We start from the raw sequence: 27,579 nt of genomic DNA on the forward strand, positions 1-27,579 counted from the left end.
CGGGTCAGAGCAGAAGAGACCGTTTCCAACCCTCTGCCTCAGAGCAGAGATACCGCAGTCTGTTCTTCAGTGAGCTCTCCAGGCCACACTGTCTCCATTTCTGTCTGTGCTGCTATAAACTGCAGCGTCCTGGGTTGTGCGCCCCTCCGCAGCGCTCCCAGTCCTGCCTCCAGGTGGGGGCACGTCTCTGCCCTTTGTGCTTTTAAAACCGCCAGCCGCTCCCAATGCGCGACCTGCACGCGACTCCACTGCTTAGGGTCCTGTCCTGGGGACTGCAGTTCGCGTGTGCGCGACTCCGCCGCTTGGGGTTTCCACCCCAGAGGTTGCAGTTCACCGGCGGGACCCCGGCGTACCGGGTTTCTGTCTCGGAGGCTGCAGTTCTCGTGCGCGCGACCGTCGCTCCGGGTTTCTGTCTGGGCGACTGCGGTTCGCGTGCGCACAACCCCGCCGGTCTCGTCCTCCACCCTGGTCTGCGAGTCTGTGCCTGTCTGCAATGCGTGAGGCTGTCACTCACCGGTGGTGTAGGTTCCCCACGTCCAGGCACCCTCCCGCTGCCGTTTATCCTCCGATATCTGCCCACAGAATCACGGCTCTCCGCTTTGTACCTCAAAACCAACCGCCTGCGATATTCTGTTTGTAGAGATCCAGATCTTCTTACATCTCAGGCTGGTTTCCTGGGTGCTCAGCGTGGTCTGGTAGATATCCAGCTCAATTCCGGGAACCAGTTGAAATAGGGTCCCCTACTCCTCCGCCATCTTTCCCCCTCCTCTATAATTACTATTGTTATTTATTTATTTATTTTTGTTTCAATTTTAATTCCAGTATAGATGACATACAGTGCTCTGTAAGTTTCGGGTGTACAGTATAGTTATTCAACAGTTCTGTACACTGCTCAGAGCTCATCATGATAAGTGTAGTCTTAATCCCCTTAACCGATTTTACCCATCCCTTCACCCACCTCCCCTCTGGCAACCACCAGTTTATTCTCTATAGTTAAAAGTCTGTTTCTTGGTTTGTCTCTCTGTCTCTATTGTTATTATTGTTACTTTTATTTTTATTAGTATTATCCTGACTTTTGCCTTCTTTTCCTGCTAGTCCTTTTTCCTTAGAGATTGATGCTATTCTTCATCCTTATCTTGGTTTTAAATCCTGGAATAATCAGGAGTTTGTTTCTTCACTCCCTTTATTTCACCATTTTGTTCTATATGCTTGATACTTTTCCCATTCAACTATTTGTATATTTTTATCCTCTTATGATTTTAGAATGCCTTTTATGTCCCATTCCGTATAGAGGTAGTTGCATTAATCAGATTGATTTGCTTTCAAAAGGTGAATATTTTAGATTATTTAGCATGATAACTTCTCAGGCAGAAAAAGTCTCAGGTATGAAAACTCACCTTTAAAAAAAATTAAATGTCTTGCTTTCATTCTAATTCTGGGTATTTCTATACATTTCTAATAACAGATATTTCCTAATACATTTTTCTGTAACAATTTTATCAACTTGAGCTTCATAAGCATTTCCTCCAAATTTTCCTATTTTGAATTTTTTTATATAACTATATTATTTAACATTTTTGTGAAGTTTATAATAAATCTTTCTAATGTACTTGAATTTATGCTGTCTTCCATTTATATGTGAGAAAGATGAGACTGGGAGAGTCTAATTGCTGCCCAAGGATATATGGTAAGTGACAGAGCTGGGGCCATGTTGTCTAACTGTATATCCAGTAATCTTTCCACTACATAATCCTTAGCTAGGTTAATAAATAATCTGAGTTGGTGAAAAGTGCAAAATATTAGTACTTATATTTTATAAAAGCATTTCAATTTACGTTTACTTTATATTTTACAGGATCATATGTTCCAGCAGAATATTCTTCCTTTAGAATTGCTGAACAGATATTTACAAGAATCAGTACTGACGATGATATTGAAACAAATTCATCAACATTCATGAAGGAAATGAAAGAGGTACCCAAACTAACCTTTCCTTATGTTAAACATATGTTAAATTTTTCCACTAGTGGTCAATTATTTTGTACGAAAATATCCTTATTCTAAAACATGCAGATGTGCTTATATTCCTCTACAAGAGCCAGAGGGCAGTCAAAGACAGCTTCTAATTTCTGTCTTATGTGGAAATGGAAGAGAAGGTTTTATTGAAAAATACAGTTTTAAATAAAAAGCTAGTATTATTGAACAAAAAACATGCTTTCATGTTTTTTATGGGATATATAAAAGACTGTCAGAAAACAATGATCTGTTCAGGACCATTTTGTATCTATTGTTCTTATTAGGTTTGATTTTAAAATAATAGATCACTGTGTTAGAATGCTTTTAAAAATCATCCTCTCATGTGCCCCTTTAGAATTTTCACTTTCTCTAACAAAGTACGTGTCATCACCTTTTTCTGATCTGAGCAAATATCAAATAGACTTGAAGGGCTAAAGGTATTCAGTATAGCTCTTGAGGTATCTTCAGTAGGTAGGAATTAATGGATCACTGTAGATTTGGATAACTTTTTATAAATGGGGGAGAATAGTTATTATCTGTGCTACTGTATATGACTTTTACATAATTATTTAGTATGTATTGAGTATCTATGGGAGAATATAGCAATGTACTAGGTGCTCGAAGTGTATTTTTAAATGGTCCCAGCTCTCAAGAAGCTTAGTCCTATAGAAAGGTAAAAGACCATAAAATTTACTATTGTGTCAGTACATAATGTGGGTGTAATTATAATTTTTGGGAAAGAGGCTAATACTCTTCAGTGGGGAAGGAGAATTTCTGTCAATTAAAGTCTTGGTCTTTGTTGCATGGATTTACATTTATTTGTTTAAATAGGAATCAGTGGACTTGGATACTTTTCCCTCATTTTTTTTCTATCTTTACTGGCTATTGAGATGTTAAAATAAACTTGAGAAATAGTTTTGAGTATTTTATGACAATTAATTAGTCATTTGTGGAGAAGAAAATGACCATCTTTTTGTATTATTTAAACATTTAATTCATTGCTTAGTTTTATTTCACTGTTTCTAAAACATTAATATTTTAGATAATGGTTATTTACTGTTTGTTGTCTCATACACATATGCATGTGTCTGTTTATATACATATCAGCTGTTCTACTGGAATTATTAGTCATGAGAATTTTTAGAAGAAAAGCAATGTGTTAGTTTCTACTCAGCTGGATAACTTTATAAAAATACATTTCGGATGAACTAATAAAGAGACTGGATTTTTCCTCATTTTTTAAAATGGTAGTGACAGCTGTTTGGTTACAATGAATAATATTAAAATTATATTTTTCAGATAGCTTACATTCTACATAATGCTAATAACAAATCACTCATACTAATTGATGAACTTGGCAGAGGTACTAATACAGAAGAAGGTATTGGCATTTGTTATGCTGTTTGTGAATATCTGCTGAGCTTAAAGGTATTCTTCTCTATTCTTTTAAGTGTATTAATTTTGAGTCCTTTTTTTTCTTAAAGATTTATTTATTTGAGAGAGAGAGGGCGAGAGCTCACACACTCGTGAGCGGAGGAGGGGCAGAGGGAAAGGGAGGAGGGAGAGAGAGATCTCCTGCAGACTCCTCGCTGAGCACAGAACTGATATATGGGGCTTGATCTCACAGCTGTGAGATCATGACCTTAGTGGAAACCAAAAGTCCAATGCTCAACTAACTGAGCCACCCAGGCGCCCCTTATGTATCCTTTGTATATTTATCATGACTAGATTTTACAGGCACCTACAAATAGCTCTTTAAACAATTTTAGGTAATAAAAGAGTACCATAGCATTTATATTTTTCTTAGTTCATTTCTGATAGAAACAGGAACAGCTAGTATGATAGTCATGATGTAGACAAGGAAAAAAGGAAATCAAGAAATACAAATAATATCAAAACTAGTCACTTGGCTTTAATTTAATCAAATTAAAAGGCAAAACATGAAAGCATTTCAATAATTGTCTCCATGGATAATAACATTGACTGTGATGTCACAACATGAAATGAAAAACTAGGCATCTGAGGTCACTTTATGGAAAATTATTTTACTTACCCAACTAAGATTTCATTCCTTTAAAGAAAACAGGTTTTCACAAATCAAGTAAAACAGGCTATGATTTTTGCTCTATTATTAAGCTAATTTGTAAAATATCTCTTTAGATGATCACTCAGAATATATACAGGTATGAAAAAACTTAAAAATATATTTCCATATTTAAAGTACCTTGAAATATCCCTAAGATGATGTCCTTTACCTTAAATGACAGTCCATAATTTACTATAAAGAAAGAAAAATCTTATTTTTGTGATAGGTATGTGATAAAAGTAATGTTAAGAGATAACATTAGTCTTTGTAATACTGAATCTATGTCAGTTGATCAGAATTTCTCATAAAAATAAGATATATATATATTACTTGTTAGGATTAAAAGCTAATTAGTGTCTGTGATGGTTAATTTTGTATGTCAGCCTGACTGGACTACAGAGTACTGGACATTTGGTCAAGCAGTATTTTGGGTGCATCTATAAGGGTTTCTGAATGAGATTTGTATTTGAACTGGTAGACTAAGTAAAGCAGATTGCCCTCCCTAGTGGGGGTGGGTCCCATCCAATCAGTTTTTTTGTTTGTTTGTTTGTTTTCATGGGCTTGGTAAATATCAGTTCTTTTATTTCCTCTGTTCCATTCCAGCTCCAACATAAGAAGGGTTAAGAGTAGTTAATCCTATAAATCATCATATAAATTAGAGTCCAAGGGAGACACTGCAAAATAACATGTCCCAGGAGCAGAAACATGACATGTGAGAATTGGGGTCTACACTTGCATGAGAGAAGGCTACATCACAGGGGCAGAAGCTTGGTGCTCTGTTTTTACCCAAGAGTTTAGTTTAATAGGGGGTGGTGGGTGTTGAGTTGGCAAAGGGATGGATGGAGTGTGCTAGAATGTCTGTCATCCCACAGCACCACACCTTCTCTTTGAGGTCTCCTTGGCACTGTTCTCTGACAGCAGAGAAGCCAGAAACACACATGGTGAATGTCCTTCCTTGGAGGGCTGTGGGCTAGAACCTGCCAGGGAGGTTTGGAAGGTGGAGAAGGGGCCATAATTCACTGTGTGCAGCCTAGCACATACACAGACCTGGGGTCCAGGACAGCCTCAGAGGGATTCCTGAGAGCTGCTGGCTTTGTTGCTGCCACCTGAGACAGATGTCAGGGCCTTCCCAGATGTTCTAGACAATTGCAGTGGCCCAGTGAGCTCTTGAGAATCACACACTTTGGCTCTCCGAGCTGGACTGGGGCAGCTGCACCCCTGACCCTCACTCCTCTAGCTCTCCCTGCTCCTGTACAAAACCCTCCATACCCAGACACGTGCCAGGGCTCCTGCTTTCCTGGCTACACACGGACCAGCAAACCTGCTGCCTGGCACCATGTCTGCCCACCATACCTTCTAGGAGCTGTTCCTCTTCAACTCTGTCCCATGGGATCTGGATCATCCAATCTTATTCTCAGTTCCAGGGATGAGGCCAGACTGATCCAAGCTCTCTCTGTGCCCCAGTAGTGGCTCAGGAGTGTATGCCTACCCAGGCTGGCCAGTGAGTACAGGAGGAGGGTCCTGGCCACAGTGACAGTTTTCAAAAACTTTCTGGGTGACATCTAGGTGAAAAGTTCCCCTTCCTCTGGACACTATGTCGTGGTGGAGGGACCAAACTGCTGTGGCCACTTGGGGACCCAGCCTGAGGTTCACACAAACTCAGGAACAGCAAATGAGAAGGCTACAGAGAAATGGAACTTGATCCTTGGTCAAACAGACCTTGGAATCCACCCTACCTTTGGATTTTCAATTTCCATGTTGGTAAAGCCTATTTGGGCTAGGTTTTTGGATGTAGCCAAAAGCATCTTGACTTACTGTTTTCATAAGACTCCTTTACTTGTGGACTTCTTGGCTAAATGTATTAACATTTGTTTCTTCTTCCTAAAAGTCAAATTTTCAACATGGCTGTCCATGTAAGATTGATAGTTTTGTTCCATTTGTTCTTCTGTTGGCTGGTGTAAGCCACCAGGTTCTCTGCTTACTGCAAGAACATCTTTAAGAACTTTAGATACTCATAAGATTTTTTTCCATGAACCACATGAATGTTGACCAATTCCAGTACAATCAGTGATAAAATTGGGTAAAGCACAAGAGACAGAAACTTAATACTACTTCCTTTGCCTGGAACACAACATTCTGTCTACCCACTGCTAGCGTCTCAACTCCGTGGAGGCAGCAACCTGGCTGGACATGCGGGTGCAGTGTGTGCTGATGTTTCGAAGCATGATGAGCACTTCCAGAATGGTTCTGGGACAGAACAGAGTTAGGATGGGGGTGCCACAGAGTTCACAGATTACCTGGGGCCACTTCTCAGCAGGAGGGTTGTCCCAAGTCACTAACAACACAGTGATTCTCAGGCAGGTGGTAATGCAGCTCATACATGATTTTTTTTAAAAGATGTTATTTATTTATTTGACAGAGAGAGACAGTGAGAGAGGGAACACAAGCAGGGGGGGTGGGGGAGGGACAAGCAGGCCTCCCGCTGAGCAGGGAGCCCGACACGGGGCTCAATCCCAGGACCGTGGGACCATGACCCAAGCTGAAGGCAGATGCTTAATGACTAAGCCACCCAGGCACCCCATCATACATGATTTTAAAGAGCTGCAAGCATTTGTTTCAGAATTACTTCTAATCTGGCTGCTTCCTCAGCTTCTTCAGGCAAAGGCAGGAGGGGCCAAACACTTATGATGCTCTTCTCACAGCTCAGCAAGTTTTTTTTAAGTTGAGAAACTGGATGGAAGGGAACACTGTAGCCTTCTGCAAGACCAACCAATGATTTTATTACTGCTTTTTCCTTAAGCATTGATAACAGATCTTCATCAATGAATCTGAGTAAAAGTACAATGGAAAATGCAAGTTATTGATTTGTTGCTTCTTTTGGAAATTTAGATAAGCTGATTTCCCCATGGCTTAAATGATCTCTTATATGGGGACTCTCCTGATGGTTCAGGAAATCCCAAAGAAATTGTATTGCAGGCTCTCCAAGGAAAAGAGGAATTTGATTGATTTTTACCATCATTCAAGTGTTTTGCCAATATTTCCTCACAGGTGGTATAAAGAGCTGTTGACTCAGCAGTCAAAAGTCTTTGTGGACATTTGTTAATGGCAAAACTCTCCTAAGTCCTGTCTCTAGCTGTGTCAATAACAACATGGCACAGTTGGCAAACCTGTGTGACTTGAACTTGATTAATGCAACTTCTCAGTATAGGAACATGACTTTTAATATAACAGTGTATTTCTTCATTACTTCTAATACTGTAAGTACCTCAGAAGTAACAGCAGGGAAAAGAGCCAAATCCTCAAGGTTTGTAAGAACTCTGAAAGGTCGGCATGCCAATGCAAATTTAGTTTGTTGCAAATAACTTTTCAGCAGCTGACCCAATCCTGCTGTCAACAGTATCATCATTGAACAGTAGTTTGGAGGGATTTCTTGAGGGGACACAAACCCATGCCATAAGATGTTATGTAGACTGAGTCCACATGGAGATCCAGTGAAGACTTTTAGTATGTCTACCATGTACTAGCAAGCTCCTTAGATGCAAGCAGATCTCAAAAGAAAGGGGCTTTCCTGGGGTACCTGGGTCATTGAGCATCTGACTTGATTTTGGCTCAGGTCATGATCTTAAGGTCCTGGGATAGAGCCCCGCATGGGACTCTGAACTCAGGGCAGAGTCTGCTTGGGATTCTTTCCCTCTCCCTCTGCCCCTGCTCCCCTCCCCCGCATGCCCTGTTGCAAGCCCTCTCTCTCTTAAAAAAAAAATAAAAGGGGCATTCCTTCCCATTCAGTAAAAATATATTGCCCGAAGCCTGTTCTAGACACGCTGTCAGTTTCATTAAGCTACAAGAAATAGCAGGAGATTGAAGACTTTCCAAAACATCAGATATTTCAGGAAATAACTCTGCAAAAGCTGTCCACTGCAGCCATGGTGTATATTGAATTTCAAACTGCCCCTTGGTCAGAGATAACAAATGTGAGTGGACAGCCTCACACACAGGGCGCAGCAGCCTCGTGCTTCCCCCCGTAATCCAGATTCTGGGCTGATTCTGTATCAGTCACACAGTCTGTGATTGTCTTCCAGCATACTTCACCCCTCTGAGTTATAGTGCCATTGATATCACAGTTTTCTCTGACTTCAAACCTGAGTTTACAGATCATATTATAGGACTCAGGGAGAAAGACTAGTGGTAATAGGATCCTCTGTTAGTATACTGTGTATTTGGGAATTTCAGCCTGGGACCTGGGAGGTAAGGGAACTGGCCCCTGAAACAATCTGGGGGTAAATACAGCCCCAAGGAGAGGGAGGGCAAGGGGTGCGTCTTTGGGGTCAGGGTCAGGTGCCCATCTTCTCTAGTTGCTCACTAGGGTCTGGTAAGGCTGACCTGCTTCTGCAGTGACGCAGTCACAGTGGAGGCTCAGGAATGGTGTCCTAGAGCCCACATCAGGGCATGCCTTCCAGCACACCGCCAGGGTTGCCAGAAGGGTGCGGCCAATGCTGCACCTCCTCCAGCTCTTACTGTAGTGGGCCTGAGCACACCAGGAGTGTGCTCACTGTGCACAGGCACCCTGGCTCCCATCTGCTCTACCTCCATGACTTCCAGCTCCTCCCATCCAATCAGTTTTGAGTGGGGCCCAGTTGAATACCTGAATAGAACAAAAAGGCTGCCCTCCTGGGAGTGAGAGGGTTACTTCCTGTCTGACTGCTTTCAACCTAGAATCATTTTTCCTGCCTTTGGACTAGAATTGAAACATCAGCTCTCTTTGGATCTTGAGCCTGCCAGCATTTGGACTGGAACGACACCATTTGCTCTCCTGGTTCTCAGGCCTTTAAACTCAGACTGGAACTACAGCATCAGCTCTCCTGGGTCTCCAGTTTGCTGATTGCAGATGTGGGGATTCTTCAATCTCCATAATCATATGAGCCAATTCCTTATAATAAATCAAGCTCTCTCTCTCTCTCTTTCTCTACACACACATACACACACCCGATTCTATTTCCCTGGAGAAGCCTCACTATTACAGATTTTGGTATTGAGAGTGGTTCTAGAGCAACAGAATTTTAAGGATGAGTTTTCTGAATCGGTTCTGGGGTTTCTGGAATTGACTCTTTAATCTGATTAGATTTATTTTATTTTTATTATTTAACTCAAAGACTTGTTTTATTATAGTAAATGGGCGGGGACTGATGGGAAGGGTAGATGTAGTGGGCAGCCGTAGCCCTGACTAGTGTTGGATGCCCATCCTGATGGCCACGAATATGTTAAAGATGCCACCACTCTGCATCATGGTTTTCCTGATGCCATCCATCAGCTCCCAACCCCACATTCCAATCCTGAGACAAGAAAAAGTACCCAAGAGCATCCCAGCTGCCATGCCTACTGCATAGCCCATCATGAAGCCCATCTTCACGTGGTTGAAGTAGCTTGGCTGGGACTGTCTGTGTGGCCCCACAGCCACTGGCATCCTCTCAGCGTTCAAGTCCCTGCGCCATGGTGCCCCCATCTCACCTCTAATCTGATTAGATTTAAAGATACTAACAATTCTATTTCTAGTAGTAAAGAGTAATAGGTTGGTTTGATACATAAATTTTGAGGACATTAATGTTATTATGAACATGGTCCTCAACTTCTAAATAGTTTACTGGACTTCTAAGTATTTTTCTGTTGCTTTATAAATTTGGTTTTATACCCCTTTTGATTTATTGAGTAAGTAGTTGAGTTTTTTTCATTTTTCTGTCCTATACCTCTTGCCATCCCCCTTACATGGCTGATGCCATTTGCCAGCCCAAATACTTTCTTTTTAATATCTTAACATTTTATTTTTCAATTAATCACATATTTATAGTTTTTCCTAGTAATATCTTAAGAACATAAACAATTATTCAAATCTCTGTCTAGTTTAGTAACTCACAACTGGAAACCACATGCTGGTCATAAGTCACTTGAACCATCTGCATCAATATCACCTAAAATACTTCCGGAAAATGGAGTTTCCTGGCACTCCACATTACAACTACTGATTGAGAATTTTGGGGGTATAAGTACCAAGAATTTGCATCTTTAACAAACTCCCCAGGGGATTACTAAAGTTTGAGAATCATTGTCCTAAGCATTATTCTCCATCTTTTCTTTCTTCCCTTTAAGTACCTAACCCAAACACAAGGCAAATCTAAAAACTAAACCCTTTGCGATTTTGAATACCTAAGACAAACCATTGATTCCACTTTCCAAAAAATAGTTATATGGAGGGAAGCTACTTTTAAAGTAAAATTTTTTTAAAAGTTGAGGGAAATGTTATGATTTTGTTTGTAGATTACTTTTCTAATAAATGATTACCTCATTTAACAGCTTTATTTCTGGTAAACCTCATCTTTTGAATATCTTCAGATTTTTTTAGGATTTTATTTTTAAATTTGTTCTCTTTCCTATAATGTAACATACATGTGATGTGTAAACATAATAAACATGTTTCTTTCATTGAATATAAATTTGCAAAACATTTTGAAATGAATTGACCATTATTAGTTTCATTCCTACACCTCTGCCAAGCTACTTGGAAAATCAAACTAAAATTTTTTTCTGGTTCATTTTAAAAATACTAACATTCATTATTATATATTCTAGGCATTTACACTGTTTGCTACACATTTCCTGGAACTATGTCATATAGAGGTCCTGTATCCTAATGTAGAAAACATGCATTTTGAAGTTCAGCATGTAAAGAACACTTCAAGAAATAAAGAAGCAATCTTGTATACCTACAAAATTTGTAAGGGACTCACAGAAGAAAAAAATTATGGTATTGCATATGGAAATTATATCTATATAATATCTATTGAAACACTACATATTCTCATAATTCTTCTCCCTTTACTTGGCTGTCAATCTAAGCAGCTTTTCCTGTCAAAGAATTCTTTTGAGTGTTTATGCTCTAAGACTGTATTTTCTATGTCAAGCTCACATTTTATGTATATTAAGCTTATATTTAAACTTATATCAGTCAGTACTTATGTAGAATTACAACACATGAAAGTGCCAGAAGTATTAGTTTCTATTCTTAGAAAAATGTAATTTAGCTTATATTTGCAAGTTATAAATGAATTGAAAATTGTATATTTCTCACTTTTTCAGTAACATCTATTTTCTTCAGATGCAGGGAACTTCATAATCTAAAGTCTTAAAAGGGAATGTATTATCAAACCATATACTTGTAAACTTGATTAGATATTTTCTATCTAAATCATTATGTAACATTATAAAATCTCATGAATTCAGAAAATTTTTAATTGATCTATACATATAAGTTCCTAAAATTATTTTAGCTATGAATGTGACCCTTTGAGGAGGGGAAAGCATCTTTGTTTTGCTATTTGAAATGAGAAATCAACTGCATAACTTAATTTGTATCAGATATTTAATTTTTATAAGCTTTAATTTCATCTAGTAAATGGGGATAATTTTCCATATATGTAGGGCTTATGAAGATTAAACGAATTATCAAATATGAACTGTTTAATATAGTACCTAGCAATTAGTAACTTCTCAATAAATGTGTTAGTGTTGTTTCTATTGCCTCTAAAATAGTACATACAATAAACTATTAGCACACAGTAGAAAGCCTATGTGGCATTTATACAATAAAATTAGGCTCAGGGGAGAATACTAGAGAGTACTTTGAATTTGCATGAAGAATAGTCATCTATAGTTATATCTTGTGAGAAATACCTCTCTTGGTGATCTACTAGACAGATGAACATTCAGCTGTACGGTTATCTCTGTGACTAGGGTTATCTCTCCTCCCTTGCAAAGCTCATAATTCTTTGACCTTCTATTAACCAACTGCATTTGTAGTTGGAATTTCATTGTTATTATTAAGTTTTCTAGTTACCCCTTTTCTTTTCCCTATCATGTTTTCCTGACTGTCTCAGATGTATCTTGAGAGGTAATTGATATTCTAATTTGTCATATGTCTTGGACAACTAATTAAATATAATCGGTAAATAGTCATCCAGAACTTTGGAAAACTTAATTTTGAGAATTGCTAAGTTGTTCAGAAATGCCTGTAGAATAGAAGTCTAAATCTGTGAAGAAAAGATTATTACTGCTTAAAATAAACATAATACCTGCTATAACAACATTTAAGCCCCATTGTATTAATTTTAGGATTAAAAGCTGCAGAAGTGTCATCACTCCCACCATCAATTGTCTTGGATGCCAAAGAAATCACAACTCAAATTACCAGACAAGTTTTGGTAAGAAACTTCTTAGCAATAAGAATTGGTTTTCCAATTCAAGAAAATACTTTTAGTGTACATTTTTATAATGGTGTTGTATCTAACTATATAATAATATTAATAATTAAAACATTTAAATAAAAACCTAATTCTAAATAAGGCAAATCTTTTTTTACTTCTCACGATTTTTTTGGTTTGGTCTATTTCAACCTTTCCCAACAAGTCAACTAATAAGATAGTAGATAAAGGTTAAACAGTTCAGTTCCTATAATACTTATTGCTACACTAACTTTATGATGAGAAAATAAGTCTATATAAAGTAAGCATTACAAATAAAAATCACATATTCCCTAGGTGGCTCAGTCAGTTAAGTGTCTGACTCTTGATTTTGGCTTAGGTTGTGATTTCAGGGTCGTGAGATCAAGCCCCGAGTTGGGCTCTGTGCTGGGTATAGAGCCTGTTTAAGATTCTCTCTCTCCCTCTCCCCCACCCCCACTCATGCTTGTTCTCTCTAAAAAATAAATAAAAATAAAAATTACTATGCACCACACTTTCATATCCTTTAAAATAGTTTTTAAAACTCTTATCCATTATATATAAGCCTCATGACTCTTCATGAAGTAGTTAGGTCTTTCTAATATAAGATTAATAATAAAGCTGTTATTTTTACTCATGTTTTTACAACTGAGGTTCACAGAAGTTAAGTGTTTTGCTAGGAAGCAGTAGATTTATCTCTGAACTCATGTTGATTCAAAATTTGGAAATCTTTTTTTTTTTTATAATATCAGGTTGCTTTATGTTTTAAGAATGCTGTGTGTTCAGTAAACTAAGCTAGGTGCATTATGAAATTTTCTTCAGTAGTAGTGGTTTCCTTTGTCTTTCCCTCTTTCTTAACCTGCTTTTAATTTTTATTGTATCCCTTCAGTCTCTTGAGCTTCCAGACTATATGACTTTACTTGCCTAATCCTCCATTTGAATCTCTTCAACAATTTTGGCAGTGTCGTGCCTCTGAAGATTCTCTCATTACCTAGTTCCTCAGACTTCATCTTGCCAAATTCCAATTATGGCAAGCCTTCTCCAGTTGCCTTCTAGGCTTTGGCTTTCCTAATAATGATTCTCAAAATATATTCAAGACAAGCTAATCTTATCTACTGTCAATTCATATATTCTACCTTTAGTCAAATATTTTACTGGATAGTTTTTTCCCCTTTTATTGATCTGTATAGTTTCTTTAACTCTTTCAAAACATTTCTACTCTTCCTAAACCCTCAATGTCCTCACTGTACAGAAAATTCACTTCCTATATTTTTTGAGAGACTTGAGGTTATCATGATGAATCCTTGAACTTTTTCTCCTTAAAAACTCTATTTTGGGATTTCTGTTTTTCACCCAGTTCTCTTCCTTTCTATCGCAGAGGAAGAGATTACCTTTCAACTTATTTGAGGTTAACTTTTCTACCTTCTTTCCATCTCCACTAAGATATAACTTCATAAGTTTCCTTTCTTCTCTCTCTTTTTTTCCTCTCTCTTTTTTAAAGATTTTATTTTTTAAATAATCTCTACACCCAACATGGGGCTCGAACTCACAACCCTGAGAGCAAGAGTCACATGTTCTACTGACTGAGCTGGTCAGGTGCTCCATTTTTTTAAAGATTTTTTTAAAAGTAATTTCTGTACTGAACGTGGGGCTTGAGCTTACAACCCTGAGATCAAGAGTCATATGCTCTACCAACTGAGCCAGCCAGGCACCCCTTGTTGCCATTCTTCTCTTTGCATCCTTAGTGTTTATTCACTGGCTTTTCTTTTTCCTATGAATATGCTTAGGTTTATCCTAAGAAATCCTTCTTTATTACCTTACTTCTCAAAAGATATTTTTTTTTTACTGCCAACTTCTTAAGAGTAATAACTACTTACTTCTTCCATTTTTCACTTGCAAACTAGATCTTGTCATCATGCCACTGAAACTTTCTTTGTAAAATACCAACTAATGATGAACTCTTATGGCCTCTTTTTCACTTCTCATCTTCCCTGGTCTCTCCATGGTATTTGATACTACCCTTCTTTCCCTTTTCATAATTCTTCCCTGTCTTGGCTACTATGAAATTGTCCTCTCCTGGATGTCTTCATTTTCCTACCTCTGAATGCCCCTTTTTTTCTTTCTTCAGTGCTTTTTTTTTCTTTTCAAATTTGTATTTAAATTCTAGTTAATTATGTAGTTTAATATTGGTTTCAGGAGTAGAATTCAGTTGAGTCATCACTTAGATACAATACCCAGTGCTCATGATAACAAGCACCCTCCTAATACCCATCACCCATCTAGCCCACCACCCCCACCTCCCTCAATCAACTGTCAGTTTGTACTCTATTGTGACTCGTCTCTTACGGTTTGTTTCCTTCTCTTTTTTTCCCCTCCCTCCCATATATTCATTTGTTTTGTTTCTTTAATTCCACATATGGGTGAAATCATATGGTATTTGTCTTTCTCTGATTTATTTTGCTTTAGCATAATACACTCTAACTCCATCCATCCATCCATCTTGCAAATGGCAAGATTTCATTCTTGGCTGAGTAATATTCCATTGTATATATATACCAATTCTTCTTTATCCATTCATCTGTTGATGGATATACGGGCTCTTTCCATAGTTGGCTATTGTTGATAATGCATGTAGCCCTTCGAATCTGTATTTTTGTATCCTTTGGGTAAATACCTAGTAGTGTAATTGCTGGGTCATAGGGTACTTCTATTTTTAACTTTTTGAGGAACCTCCATACTGTTTTCTAGAGTGGCTGTACCAGTTTGCATTTCCACCAACAGTGCAAGAGGATTCCCCTTTCTCTGCATCCTTGCCAACATCTGTTGTTTCCTGTGTTGTTAATTTTAGCCATTCTGACTGGTGTGAGGTGGTATCTCATTGTGGTTTTGATTTGTATTTCCCTGATGATGAATGATGTTGAGCATCTTTTCATGTGTCTGTTAGCCATCCGGATGTCTTCTTTGGAGAAATGTCTATTCATGTCTTCTGCCCATTTCTTAACTGGATTATTTGTTTTTTTAGCTGTTGAGTTTAATAAGTTCTTTATAGATTTTGGATATTGACATTATCAGATATGTCATTGGCAAATATCTTCTCCCATTCTGTAGGCTGCCTTTTGTTGATTGTTTCCTTGGCTGTGCAGAAGCTTTTTATCTTAATGAAGTCCCAGTAGCTCATTTTTGCCTTTGTTTCCCTTGCCTTTGAAGCCATGTCTAGCAAGAATTTGCTGCAGCCGAGGTCAAAGAGACTGCTGCCTGTGTTCTCCTCTAGGATTTTGATGGTTTCCTGTCTCACATTTAGGTGTTTCATCCATTTTGAATTTATTTTTGTGTATTTCACCAGTGCTTTTTATCGTTCTGCTTATTAAATGAAAGTTTTCCTAAGATTTTGCCCTTCCTTCTGTGCTTAAAACTATATTCTTGGTGAGCTCATCCTTTCCTTAGCTTCCATTTTCACTTCTTTTTGACCTTGAATCTATATATTTTTCTCCATATTTCTTCTTGAAATCTCAACTTACATTTTCACTCTTTAATAGGACCAAAATTAAATTTATCATGTGAAAAATCTTCTCATTTCTTTGCTTCCAAATTTCCCAGTGACCCATTAGAATAATCTTTGAATCCTTCTTAATCACCTCTTATTAGGACTATGCAGTAGATTCTCTCTCTTTTTCAATCCATCCTACATACTTCTACCAGATTGTCTCTTTTTTTTTTTGCATTGTTTACTTTTTTTTATTATGTTATGTTAATCACCATACATTACATCATTAGTTTTTGATGTAGTGTTCCATGATTTACTGTTTGCGTATAACACCCAGTGCTCCATTCAGTACGTGCCCTCTTTAATACCCATCACCAGGTTAACCCATCCCCCCACCCCCTTCCCCTCTAGAACCCTCAGTTTGTTTCTCAGAGTCCATAGTCTCTCATGGTTCATCTCCCCCTCCGATTTCCCCCCCTTCATTTCTCCCTTCCTACTATCTTCTTCTCTTTTTTTAACATATATTATTTGTTTCAGAGGTACAGGTCTGTGATTCAACAGTCTTACACAATTCACAGCGCTCACCAGATTGTCTCTTAAGCATAACTTTTATCATGTTTCCCTGTTCAGAAACTTTTGGTTGTTTCTTACCAAATTAAAGTGAAACTCCTTACCCTACTGTTAAACATTTTCTATGATTATTTCTCAAAATATAGTCTTAGAATTACCTACATTAGAATCACCTGTGATATTAGGGACCATCCTAGATTTTTGAAGATTTCCTATGGCTTAGGAATTTACATTTTTAACCAGTCTTCTGATGATTCTTAAACATACTAAAGTTTGTTAACTGCCGCCTTATGGTCTCCCTTTGTTTATTACCCCAACCTTAGATAACATTTTTCAATTTAACTAAAACCTACATTTTTGCCACATTGAGTTACTAGTCATTTCATCATTTTGACCTGTGTACCAGGATTTCTAATGTATCTGCTCTAGCTGTTTCCTCCATCCAGAATGCTCTTACTTCTGTGTTCTTCTATCTATCAAGAGTCATTCCAAATATTCCATCCTACTTAAGCTTTTCTTGACCTGAGCTGGAAATGAGTTCTCCTTCCTCTGAATTTTGAATCTCTCTCATGAGACTTATCATAATTACCTAAATCAGTTGCTTATGAATATGTCTCTTTCACTATAATAATATGTCTCTTTCATTGAGCCTCTTGAGTTCCATTGTCATGTCAGGTAGACATTTTTGTATCCCCCATAGACATAAACACAAGGTCTGAGGCCTGGAATATAGATGATAATAGATATTCAGTATTTATTATTTAGATAATAAACTGATAGTTGATCATTCAATGTATCAGATAGATGGGTGAATACATAATAATCTTATTTTACCTCATGGAGTTGGATTCATTTTTCTTACAGTGAAAGAAGAAAAATATCTTGAATTGCTTTCTATTGAGAAAGAGAGGGATTTTATTTCCCTTAGTAAAGGGAAACTCACTGACTTTACATTAACAGTTAAGATTGAAAATGCTAATTCTTCTATCTAGCTCAGGAAACGAGGTAGATGAAGAATTTTCCAGCTGTACTCCCATCCCTGAAGTACTACTCAAAGACTGAATATCTAAAGGCCTTCTAAAATATTAGAAAATTCCTGTTTTAAACATTGTTTCTTGGTCATCCTAACTATAGATTGTTAAGAATTGGCATAATTTCAAGTAGCTATTTATGGCACTTATTTTCAAAATGTAATTTACTCCTCAAGCAATGTATGTCTTAGACTCTAGCAGATTCTATATATGAAATCTCTTGAGAGACAAGCAATTTACTGTTGACCCATTCTGTCTACCAGTTTATCTATTGGGGAATTAAAGTAGGAGATAGCAGAGTACTACTCTGGGTGACATTTAAAGTGAATACTGCATAGCAATGATCAATTATGTTGAGTGAGAAATTTTACCTATTTAGCAGATTTTTTTTCATTGAAAAGTGATTTTCAAGAATATAAGAATCTGTCATAAAGTAGTAAATACTCATGAAAAGTTTTATTCTTTCAAATCCATATTTCTTTATTTTTTCTAGTACATTCTTTGCTAGTTGAATGGAATTGACTTATCCAAAGGAATTAGTTACCTTTGGGTTCTGTATTTCTATGAAAGGAAAGATAAAATTGCCAAAATTTTAAAACAAATTCATAGTAATCATATTTTAATTTTTATCTATATTTTTTCAATAACAGCAAAACCAAAGGAGTACCCCTGAGATGGAAAGACAGAGAGCTGTGTACCATCTAGCTACTAGGCTTGTTCAAACTGCTCGAAACTCTAAATTGGATCCAGACAGTTTACGAATGTATTTAAGTAATCTCAAAAAGAAGTATGAAACAGATTTTTCCAGGGCTGAACAAGTTTCAGGAAAGACCGAAGAATAATAACAATTCACATCATGTACTAATAAAATAATGTATCTTAATATGGGGAAACTAGAATTCATTTTTCCTAAGAGCAAAAGAAAATATTTGCTAAATTTTATGTCTTAATGGAAAATTGCATTATACTAACCTCAGAATTATCATCTATATATTGTCTATAAGAAAATATTTGTTATAACTTAACATATGAAAACCATTGAAAGGACTGTTTTTTATGTTAGAAAAATGTTAATATAACATTACAGTTTTTTCTCATTTATGAAAATTCATGTTATTAAGTCTTAAGTGTATTTATACTTACAAGTTATGGTTTACAATGTTATTGTAAATACCTTAGTTTTGGGGAAAAAAGCCTTTTTTTTTTTTTCCAGTCTGGAAACTTATGTGAGTTCTTTTACACTCTCTTCTGAAGCAATAAGACCCTATGGCTTAACAATTGCTTAATTAGTACCCCCAAATTCCAACACTGGATGCTTATGGAGTTTGTGAGAATGATACTGGAAATTTTGAAGTATTTTTTTGACATTGAATATAGTTCTAAAGGGTGAAAATAAATAAATAGATATTTTGTAATGCAGAGAATGTTTTTGGAAGGAGAGTTGCCATCACCTACCCTTTCAGTTTTCCAAATACCAGGCATTCCATTTTCTACTCACCAACCTCTTTTCCAAGTTTCATTTTTGGCCATCTTTTTTAAGTGAGTAACCAAAGCAGCAGAAAGGTAATACTGATTGATTTGCCTCAGGGAGCATTTTATAGAACTCTTTTCCGTAGGCATGTGGCTTACACCATCATTTCAGAGTTTACCCGAAGGTCATTCTTGTTTCATAAATGGACACAAAAAAAAGGAAGACAATCATTTGGTCATTACCTGTAAAGAGCAGGGCTGTTGTCTTCTCAAAACCGTTTTTCTACAATTCCTTCTTACATAATCTCAGCACAAAGGCCTAAGATGGGAAGTTATTCTTTTCTTGGACAATTAAGTATCTGGAACTCAGGGTATACATTCAATAAACTGTAGAATTCATAGTAATTTGGCCAAAAAAATATATTCACAGACTGGTTAGGGCCCTATTTTTTGTTAATGTATGCATATTTTATAAAATCTAATCTTTTTACTGTATTAAATTCTTAATAGATATATTGAAAAAGTTATAATTTGAATGACATACATACTTTTTGAAATGTAAATGTAAATTAGTGTTCATATTTTAGTTTGATACATGTTAAACATCCCATTAGACTACTTATATTCCCTATTGTCATGTTTTAGAAAGAGAGCACCACAATATTTGAATTTGACCATTAGCCATTTTTTAATTCACAGTCTTTGAAATGAATTATATTTATGTAGGCATTCCTAAGAGCAGTTAGATAATTCAGGTTTGCAGGAAATTTCTAAAAGGAACTGAGGATGAAAAGGGCATGGCAGATTGTTTGGGAAGAAAAGGGAAGGAGCTATAAAAGGCAGAAGGGGAGTATGCAGTGGGAAAAAAAACAGGCAAGCAGAGATAAGTGCAAAGTATTAAATATGCAGAATATCATTTCCTTAAATATATTAATTTCCCTCTAGGTTTAATCCTAATATTAGATTCCACCAGACTTTTAAGAAATTTTTCATGATTTAGATCTTTCGATGCAGAAACTGTAGCCAACTGATTAATCCCTTTTATTTTAGGTTTAGAATACTGAAATAAAAATAAATTTATATCTTCTTAAAATTAAATTACTTTTTCTTCAATCGTTTTGTGTGTAGCTGAAACATACAAAAAAGCAAATTAAATGAAGATATAATTATTATGTTGTGGCACTATAGAATAGAAGTGAATACTAGTGAGACAATTCATTCTTTAATTTTAAGGTCTATTTGCTCTTCTCTTCAGTACCTTTTTGCTTTGCCTTTCTCTAAAATTATAGATCATTATCTCATAATCCAGCCTTTTAAGATAAATGTTCATAATGTTGTAGCAAACTCCTTTAATTTCCACCTCAAAGCCATTCTTTTAGTCTCTTCCACCTTTCTCCTCACATAAAGTAGTCTTCTTTAAGTCTAGGATTAAGGTATGTGGGAGTCGAAGAAAAAGGCAGTTTATACTCATGCTTAGGAAGTAGTGCATTTGTTTGTTTTAAAATTTGCATACAGTAAAATTAACTCTCTTTTGATGTAAAATTTTATGAATTTAGCACATTTATGGATTCATGGAACCACTATGACGATCAGTTTCTTCACCAAATACCAAACAGTTCCTTCACCTTCACATCATTCCCTTAGTACTATCCCTTTGTTGTCAAATCCTTCCCCCTGACCCCTAACTTTAACCCAGCAATCACTGGAAATCAAGCATTTCATCCCTATAGTTTTGTTTTTTCCATAATGTCCAACAAATGGAATATATAGCATGGAATCTTTTGAAACTGGTTTCTTTTACTCAGCATACTACTTTGTAGAATTTGTCCATGTTGTTATGTCCTTTTATTGCTGACTAGTATTTCATTGTTTGTATGTACCATAGTTTACCCATACACTCATTGAAAGACAATTGGGTTTCCAGTTTTTGGTGATTATGAATGAAGCTGTTTAAACATTCTTGTATAGATTTTTGTATTAAGTTTTAATTTACCTAGGCTAAATAGGAGTGGAATGGATCTGTCATCTTGTAAGTATGTGTTTAACTTCATAAGAATTTGCCAAACTCTTTTCTAAAGTGGTTCTTACATTTTGCATTCCTAGCAGCCATGGATGAGAATGTTCCACATGTTCTCTAGCATTTGGTATTATCAGATTTTTTTTTAAATTTTAGCCATTCTAATAGGTATGTAGTGAGTAATGCATTTTTAGATTTTAAAGCTATTCTGCTAACTCTTTAGCAAGCAAAAGCTACTCTGACTTTTTTAAACAAATTATATCACTCTCTTATATGCTAGTGTTAAAAAATATTCAAATGTTAATAAATTGTGTGTAGTATGAACTTCCTGCATGCTTATTTATGAGCTTAAAATATGCTCAATTGTAATTAAATATACTTTAGTTAAGTATATAAATTCAATTCTATAATGCATTTGTACCTCACAGGAATGAAAATGGAAGGAAAGGAAAAGCAAATGATCTAGTTATATTGCTACTTTGCTATTTCCATTCTATTTAGAAATTTAAATCACACAGTTGTTTATCTTACTATAGGACCAGAATGAATACCCTTTTCCTATAAATTGTCCAAATTTTGATAGTCCCCAGATTGCAAGTAGACAGTGAAAAAGGCTACTAAGTGCCATAATCTACTAAAATGGATCCTAAAATAGTGTTGAGGTGAGAAACAGATTTTCATTGTCAAGAACTGTGACGATGTATTGTTTCAGAGGTACAGGTCTGTGATTCAACAGTCTTACACAATTCACAGCACTCACCATAGCACATACCCTCCCCAGTGTCCATCACCCAGCCACCCCATCTCTCCCACCCCCCACCACTCCAACAACCCTCAGTTTGTTTCCTGAGATTAAGAATTCCTCAAATCAGGGCACCTGGGTGGCTCAGTCGTTAAGCGTCTGCCTTTGGCTCAGGTCATGATCCCAGGGTCCCGGGATCGAGTCCCACATCGGGCTCCCTGCTCGGCAGGAAGCCTGCTTCTCCCTCTCCCACTCCCCCTGCTTGTGTTCCTGCTCTCGCTATCTCTCTGTCAAATAAATAAATAAAATCTTTAAAAAAAAAAAGAATTCCTCAAATCAGTGAGAGGGGGGTGGGGGAATGGGTTAACCTGGTGATGGGTATTAAAGAGGGCATGTATTGAATGGAGCACTGGGTGTTATACGCAAAAAATGAATCATGGAACACTACATCAAAAACTAATGATGTATGGTGATTAACATAACATAATAAAAAAAAAGAACTGTGACGGTGGAACTATGTATGGTGATGGATGTTAACCAGACTTACTGTGATCATTTTGCAATATATACAAATGTTGAATAACTATGTTGTATTCCTGAAACTAATATAATGTTGTATGTCAATTATACCTCAATTTAAAAAAAAAAATTGTGAAGGGCCTGAGATTTTTACCTTACTTGCAAACTAGCAGTTTAGCTTACCATAGTTTCATGTGTGCTGTCAGAAGACAAAGGATTCTTGGGTCAGAAACAAGACTTTATTGCTAATGGCACATCATGCAGCATGAGCTTCATGTTTGTGTTGGTTTCAGGTATCCCCATCCTCTAAGATATGGAGTGGTCCAGTTAGATATGTACACAGTGGATTTATACTATAGCTGAGGAACCCTGAGCTAGGGAAACCCTTTTATTATAATGAGCTTCTAGCAAACCTGCTTGACCTTTTTTTCCAGAGGAAGACATTACCTTTATTATACTAGACCCTGAACAAACCTGCCTCTGCTCAGAGGGGTACACTATCTCTGTCTTCCAAGGCTGTTCATTATACAAACATCCTTAAAAAGGTAGTCAAATATAAGACAGTTGGTGCCTCTGCTCAAAAGACAGGCAGAAATGTGATTACCTGTGGAAAATTGTCTCCCAGTTCTCTTCTGTGTATTACAGCAGTTTGACCACCTTGTTATATAGAGAAAAGTCTAGTACCCTACATACTCAAAAAGAAAAGAGCTAAAAAATTGTAGTAGAATAAATTTTATTTTTTTAAGATAATAAATTTCTTTGCAACTAAATATACAGATTTAATTTTCATTTTGATGTTATGTTGGATCAAAACTATTCTTTGCTTTCTTTGTATCAAAATCCATATAGTTTGGGGGTGGGTGAAATGGGTAAAGGCAATAAACAGGTACAAATTTCCAGTTATAAAATAAGTTCTGGGGATATAATGTACAGCATGGTGACTATAGTTATAATTCTGTGTTGCATATTTGAAAGTGGCTGAAATGAGATTTTAAGTGTTCTCATCACAAGAAAAAAAATTATAACTATGATGATAGATGTTAATTAGACTTATTGTGGTGATCATCTTGCGATATATACATATATTGAATCATGTTATACACCAGAAAATACATAATGTTATATGTCAATTATATCTCAATTTAAATAGTAGTACTGATCTAGTATTTAGAAGTATCACACACCAAAACACTAAAGCTCCATATTGTTTTTGGGGGCTAATTATTTCCAAATATTATTCATTTCTGTCCTCTTATTACTGACTCCCACCCTTTAGTCAACTAATTCTTCACCTTGTATTATTTGTGACTTTGGCTTCTCAAGGAAGGGATCACATCTTAATTTCCTTGACTATTCCTTAACACCAAGCACAATATTTTATTTGCAAAAGAACTCAATAAATACTTGTTAACAGGAATATACAATATAAAATAATATTTAACTAGCTTAGAACATATAAATAATAGGAGCTTCAGAACATTAATATGACCAAAATTTCCACAGGTGACAATAATGCTCTAACACAAAACAACTTTTAAGAGCAGATTAAAAGGATAAATCTAAAATATAACAAAAATCATATAATTTGTTCCATTGTATAGAAAGGTAATGGGCAGAGTCATATATTGATTTAAAATTGATTCATTTACGGTGTCATTGAAATTATATTTTCTCTTTTTTTTATTTGAGAGAAAGAGAGAACATGAGTGGGAGGGCCAGAGGGAGAGGGAGAGAGAATCTCAAGCAGACTCCCGCTGAGCATGGAGCCTGATGTGGGGCTCAATCTCATGACCTTGAGATCACAACCTGAGCTGAAACCAAGAGTTGGACACTTAACTGACTGTGCCACCCAGGCGCCCCTAAAATTATATTTTCTAATGAAATATTCAATGCAATAAAAATTTGCATAAAGTTAATAGTTTATTAACTTCTAAACCATATAATGGTGAGTATCCTTAAAGAACTCAGGACAGAGATGTGTATTAACTTTCTAAATTCAGGTAGTTCTGTAGACGAACCGGTATTAAAAGTGAAAATATTCCATTTGGGAGCATATTGTTGGTCAGTAGTTGAGCCCTGATGGTTATTCTGCAAAGATGTAATAGTTCACATGGATCTTTGTATCTTGTTGAAGGAATGTAGTCGAGCCAATTAGAAATAATTGGACGCCTTCCTAAACTTAGCTGCGTCTGAAGAAAGGGGAAACATTTCAATTTTGTAATATTAATCACTGGTTAGTCCAAATTATTAGCATTTTCATTTTGTATTTAAATTCAGAAAATAGGTCTTAAATTTATATAACCCTTATAGTACTTTTTACACAGTTTTTTTTTTACCCGAGGCTAGTATTTTTATTCCCCTTCTATTCTCACAATGATATATAAAGTTTAAATAATATGTCTAAGGACACAAAACATCATTTCTTACAACTATGAATCTGTATATGTTTTTCATTTTAGACAGATCACACACTGATGTTTTATCAGCTTCTCCTTCCAGAGTAGTATTGTCAACTTGGCTATACACCAGAATTATCCAGGGGATTTTAAAATATACAAATGCTGAGGTTTTACTCCAGGAATTTTGATTTAATTCATCTGAGGTTGGGCACAGACAACATAAATCTTAAAAGTTCCCCCAGGTGATTGCAAACATTGTAGAATAAAATTTCAAACGCTAAACCATGAGAAATCTTGATAGGAGACCCATCTATATGAAAAGATAAATTTTTAAGTTTTAGTTAGGGTACCCCTTTTAAAGATTTAATTCTAGAAGCTAAATGTTAAGTTGATTTAAGAATAAAAGACATTGCTGAGATATTTCTCTAGTAGAACCTATAATCTGTAGACTATATGGTACTTTTGATACTTTTGCTTAAATGATATATATTATTATTTAGTCAATACTCAGCTATTCAAAAAATATCTAGTATATGCTTTAGCAACTTAGCACAAGCATTTAATTCATTGCTTGGGATCATTGCTAGGGTATGTGAAATAGTCTCTGCTCATAGAACTGAGGGATAGATATTTTCAATTGCACAAATATTTTAAGCCTTTATATTTTTATTTCTTGGCATGTGATTATATTTGTGAGGAGAAATGTAACTCATTTTAAATATTCTACTGTAAAGAATTCTGTTAAATTTTTAGTTTATTGTGTCCTTAAGACATAGAAATCCTATTAAACACTGGTTATTGTGTAATTAGACTATAATAATAACATACATCTACTTAGCAACTACTAAAATAAACTATAACTTTTAAAATGATTTATTTAGAAGACAAAATCATGAAATAAAGGACTAATAAAGGGCTAATTTTCTTTAATTTAGATAATTTAGATTTTACCTATTTTTAATTTATAAGCCTACACTCAATTATTAATTTTTCACTGGATATAATTCATAGATTAGAAATAAAATTCATTCTTGTCTCACAATTTTATCTTAAAATTGATCAATATTTAAGCCTAAACCCAAAGAACAATATTTTGCTTACCTCTATTTCCCTGATTGAAATGGCAGAAAGCACTCTGGAACATAGCACTAAACATGTTTTGGCATCTTCCTGGATGTCTACCAATTCATGATCAACCATTATTCTCACTCTTGAAGGGTAGAGCAATATTGTTATCACAATGTTGATGGGGTTTTTTTCTCTTTCTAAGATTCCATATTGCAGGAGTATTTTCAAGATATTAGATTGTCTTGTCTGAGCAACATAGAGTAGAGGTGTGATGCCACTTAGTGGGCTTGGACAGTATACTGGTGTGAAAGTTCTGTGAATCAAACAAACAAAAGCTTCACTGAATACAGAATTAAGAATTGTGGTAAACACTTTGTCTTCATAGTAATGGGAAAATAATAGTATTATCTTAAATATTAAATGTCTTAAATGGCTTTTAATGTAGCTTTATCTTTATGTATGTCTTTTTTTTTTTAAAGATTTTATTTATTTGACAGAGAGATAGGAGAGCAGAAACACAAGCAGGGGGAGTGGGAGAGGGAGAAGCAGGCTTCCCGCCGAGCAGGGAGCCTGACATGGGCTCCATCCCAGGACCCTGGGATCATGACCTGAGCCAAAGGCAGACAATTAACTGAACCACCCAGGCACCCCTATCTTTATGTATGTCTTAAAAAGAGTTTTCTATTCTATGAATCTAGACCAAACTGAAAGTTAAAAAATAAGAAAATTCCTATTACACATTTAAACTTTGCACTTGTAGAAACAAACCAAAAACGATTTAAATGTATGGGAAGTTTACTTTTAGTAATAGCAATTATATTTCTCACTGGAGAAATCCTATTGTTATCAGAACCAGTATTATAAAACTGAGGTAGCTCTGGAAAATTTAAAACAGAAAAAGTAAAAAGGCTTTTTAAAAATTTCACTTTATTAATAGAATAAAAGTATGTGACCATTTTGATACCTTTTTGTTTGTTTTCTTCTTGTCAGTTATGAATTGAGTTTGGAGATTAGATGAAAAAGGAATAAGTTCAACTACCTTAATTTTTTTTTCATTTTAATAAAATTAGAATTGGTGTTTGTATATTTAAGCAATGAAAATTATATTTTTTTCTAATTTTATGTAGTCCTTGCAATGGAAATAGATATTTGTGTTTGCTAATGAATTGGTGTCTATATGTAGATAGGACATGGTATTACCAACCACAGGGGATTTTACATTATCAAACCTTGATTTGGCTGAATAAAAATGGCTTTTAGGACTAAAGAAAGGGAAATTTTATTCATGATCCTTTGTCCTGGAATTCTCTTGATTGGTCTAATAAAATACTAATATGTTTTGTAGAACAGCATACAAACTATAAATACTGGTTTTGGAAAACTGTGCAGAGCAAGGAGAGCATTATTCAAAAAGAGGAATTTTAAAATTGTATATATTTAATTAATGAGGGAGGCAACACAGTATAATGCTATAAACAATGGAGATTTAAGGGTTCTAGATCCAAGGTTTGGTTTTTCCTAACTAGGTTTATGATGTTGGGTTAGTCAGCCTCTTTGAGTTTTAGTGTCTTTATGCATTTATATATTCATTTGCTCATTAATTAATTAATTGAACACGTGCTTTCCCAGAGTGTACTGAGTACTAGATACAGAGAGATGAAGGATACAGTCCTTTATATCAAGATGCTTATTATAGTCTAGTAAAGGAAATGGACAAATAATTCAATAATACAATACAAGGGGGGGCGGAGCAAGATGGCGGAGGAGTAGGAGACCTGGATTTCGTCTCCTCTCAGGAATTCAGCTGGATAGGGATCAAACCATTCTGAACACCTACAAACTCAACAGGATATCGAAGAAAGGAATAGCAACAACTCTGAACAGAAAAGCGACCACTTTCTGGAAGGTAG

The 27,579-nt window shown here is 35.8% G+C and overlaps 2 protein-coding genes and 2 pseudogenes across 2 annotated transcripts in view; 1 reads left to right on the forward strand and 3 right to left on the reverse strand.

The window, feature by feature from the left end:
- The window catches only part of MSH4 (mutS homolog 4), a 110,315-nt gene extending 87,399 nt beyond the window's left edge, over positions 1–22,916 (forward strand). Inside the window, exons 16-20 of the mRNA XM_081818658.1 lie at positions 1,856–1,974; positions 3,316–3,444; positions 10,724–10,898; positions 12,263–12,351; positions 18,105–22,916. Coding sequence (XP_081674784.1) covers positions 1,856–1,974; positions 3,316–3,444; positions 10,724–10,898; positions 12,263–12,351; positions 18,105–18,296 — 704 coding nt within the window. The 3' untranslated portion in view covers positions 18,297–22,916. The remainder of the gene's footprint in view (positions 1–1,855; positions 1,975–3,315; positions 3,445–10,723; positions 10,899–12,262; positions 12,352–18,104) is intronic.
- LOC102738774 (endoplasmic reticulum membrane-associated RNA degradation protein-like) lies at positions 5,423–8,292 on the reverse strand (annotated as a pseudogene).
- Positions 9,324–10,086, reverse strand: LOC102740176 (reactive oxygen species modulator 1 pseudogene; annotated as a pseudogene).
- A 1,244-nt stretch (positions 22,917–24,160) lies between the features above and the next one.
- ASB17 (ankyrin repeat and SOCS box containing 17) overlaps positions 24,161–27,579 on the reverse strand; it is an 18,430-nt gene continuing 15,011 nt past the window's right edge. The window contains exons 2-3 of the mRNA XM_006733577.2: positions 25,703–25,982; positions 24,161–24,391 (exon numbers count right to left, since the gene is read on the reverse strand). Coding sequence (XP_006733640.1) covers positions 24,185–24,391; positions 25,703–25,982 — 487 coding nt within the window. The 3' untranslated portion in view covers positions 24,161–24,184. The remainder of the gene's footprint in view (positions 24,392–25,702; positions 25,983–27,579) is intronic.

Source organism: Leptonychotes weddellii, chromosome 4 (assembly GCF_054177405.1).
Source record: "Leptonychotes weddellii isolate Sample4059 chromosome 4, ASM5417740v2, whole genome shotgun sequence".
Lineage (NCBI taxonomy): Eukaryota > Metazoa > Chordata > Mammalia > Carnivora > Phocidae > Leptonychotes > Leptonychotes weddellii.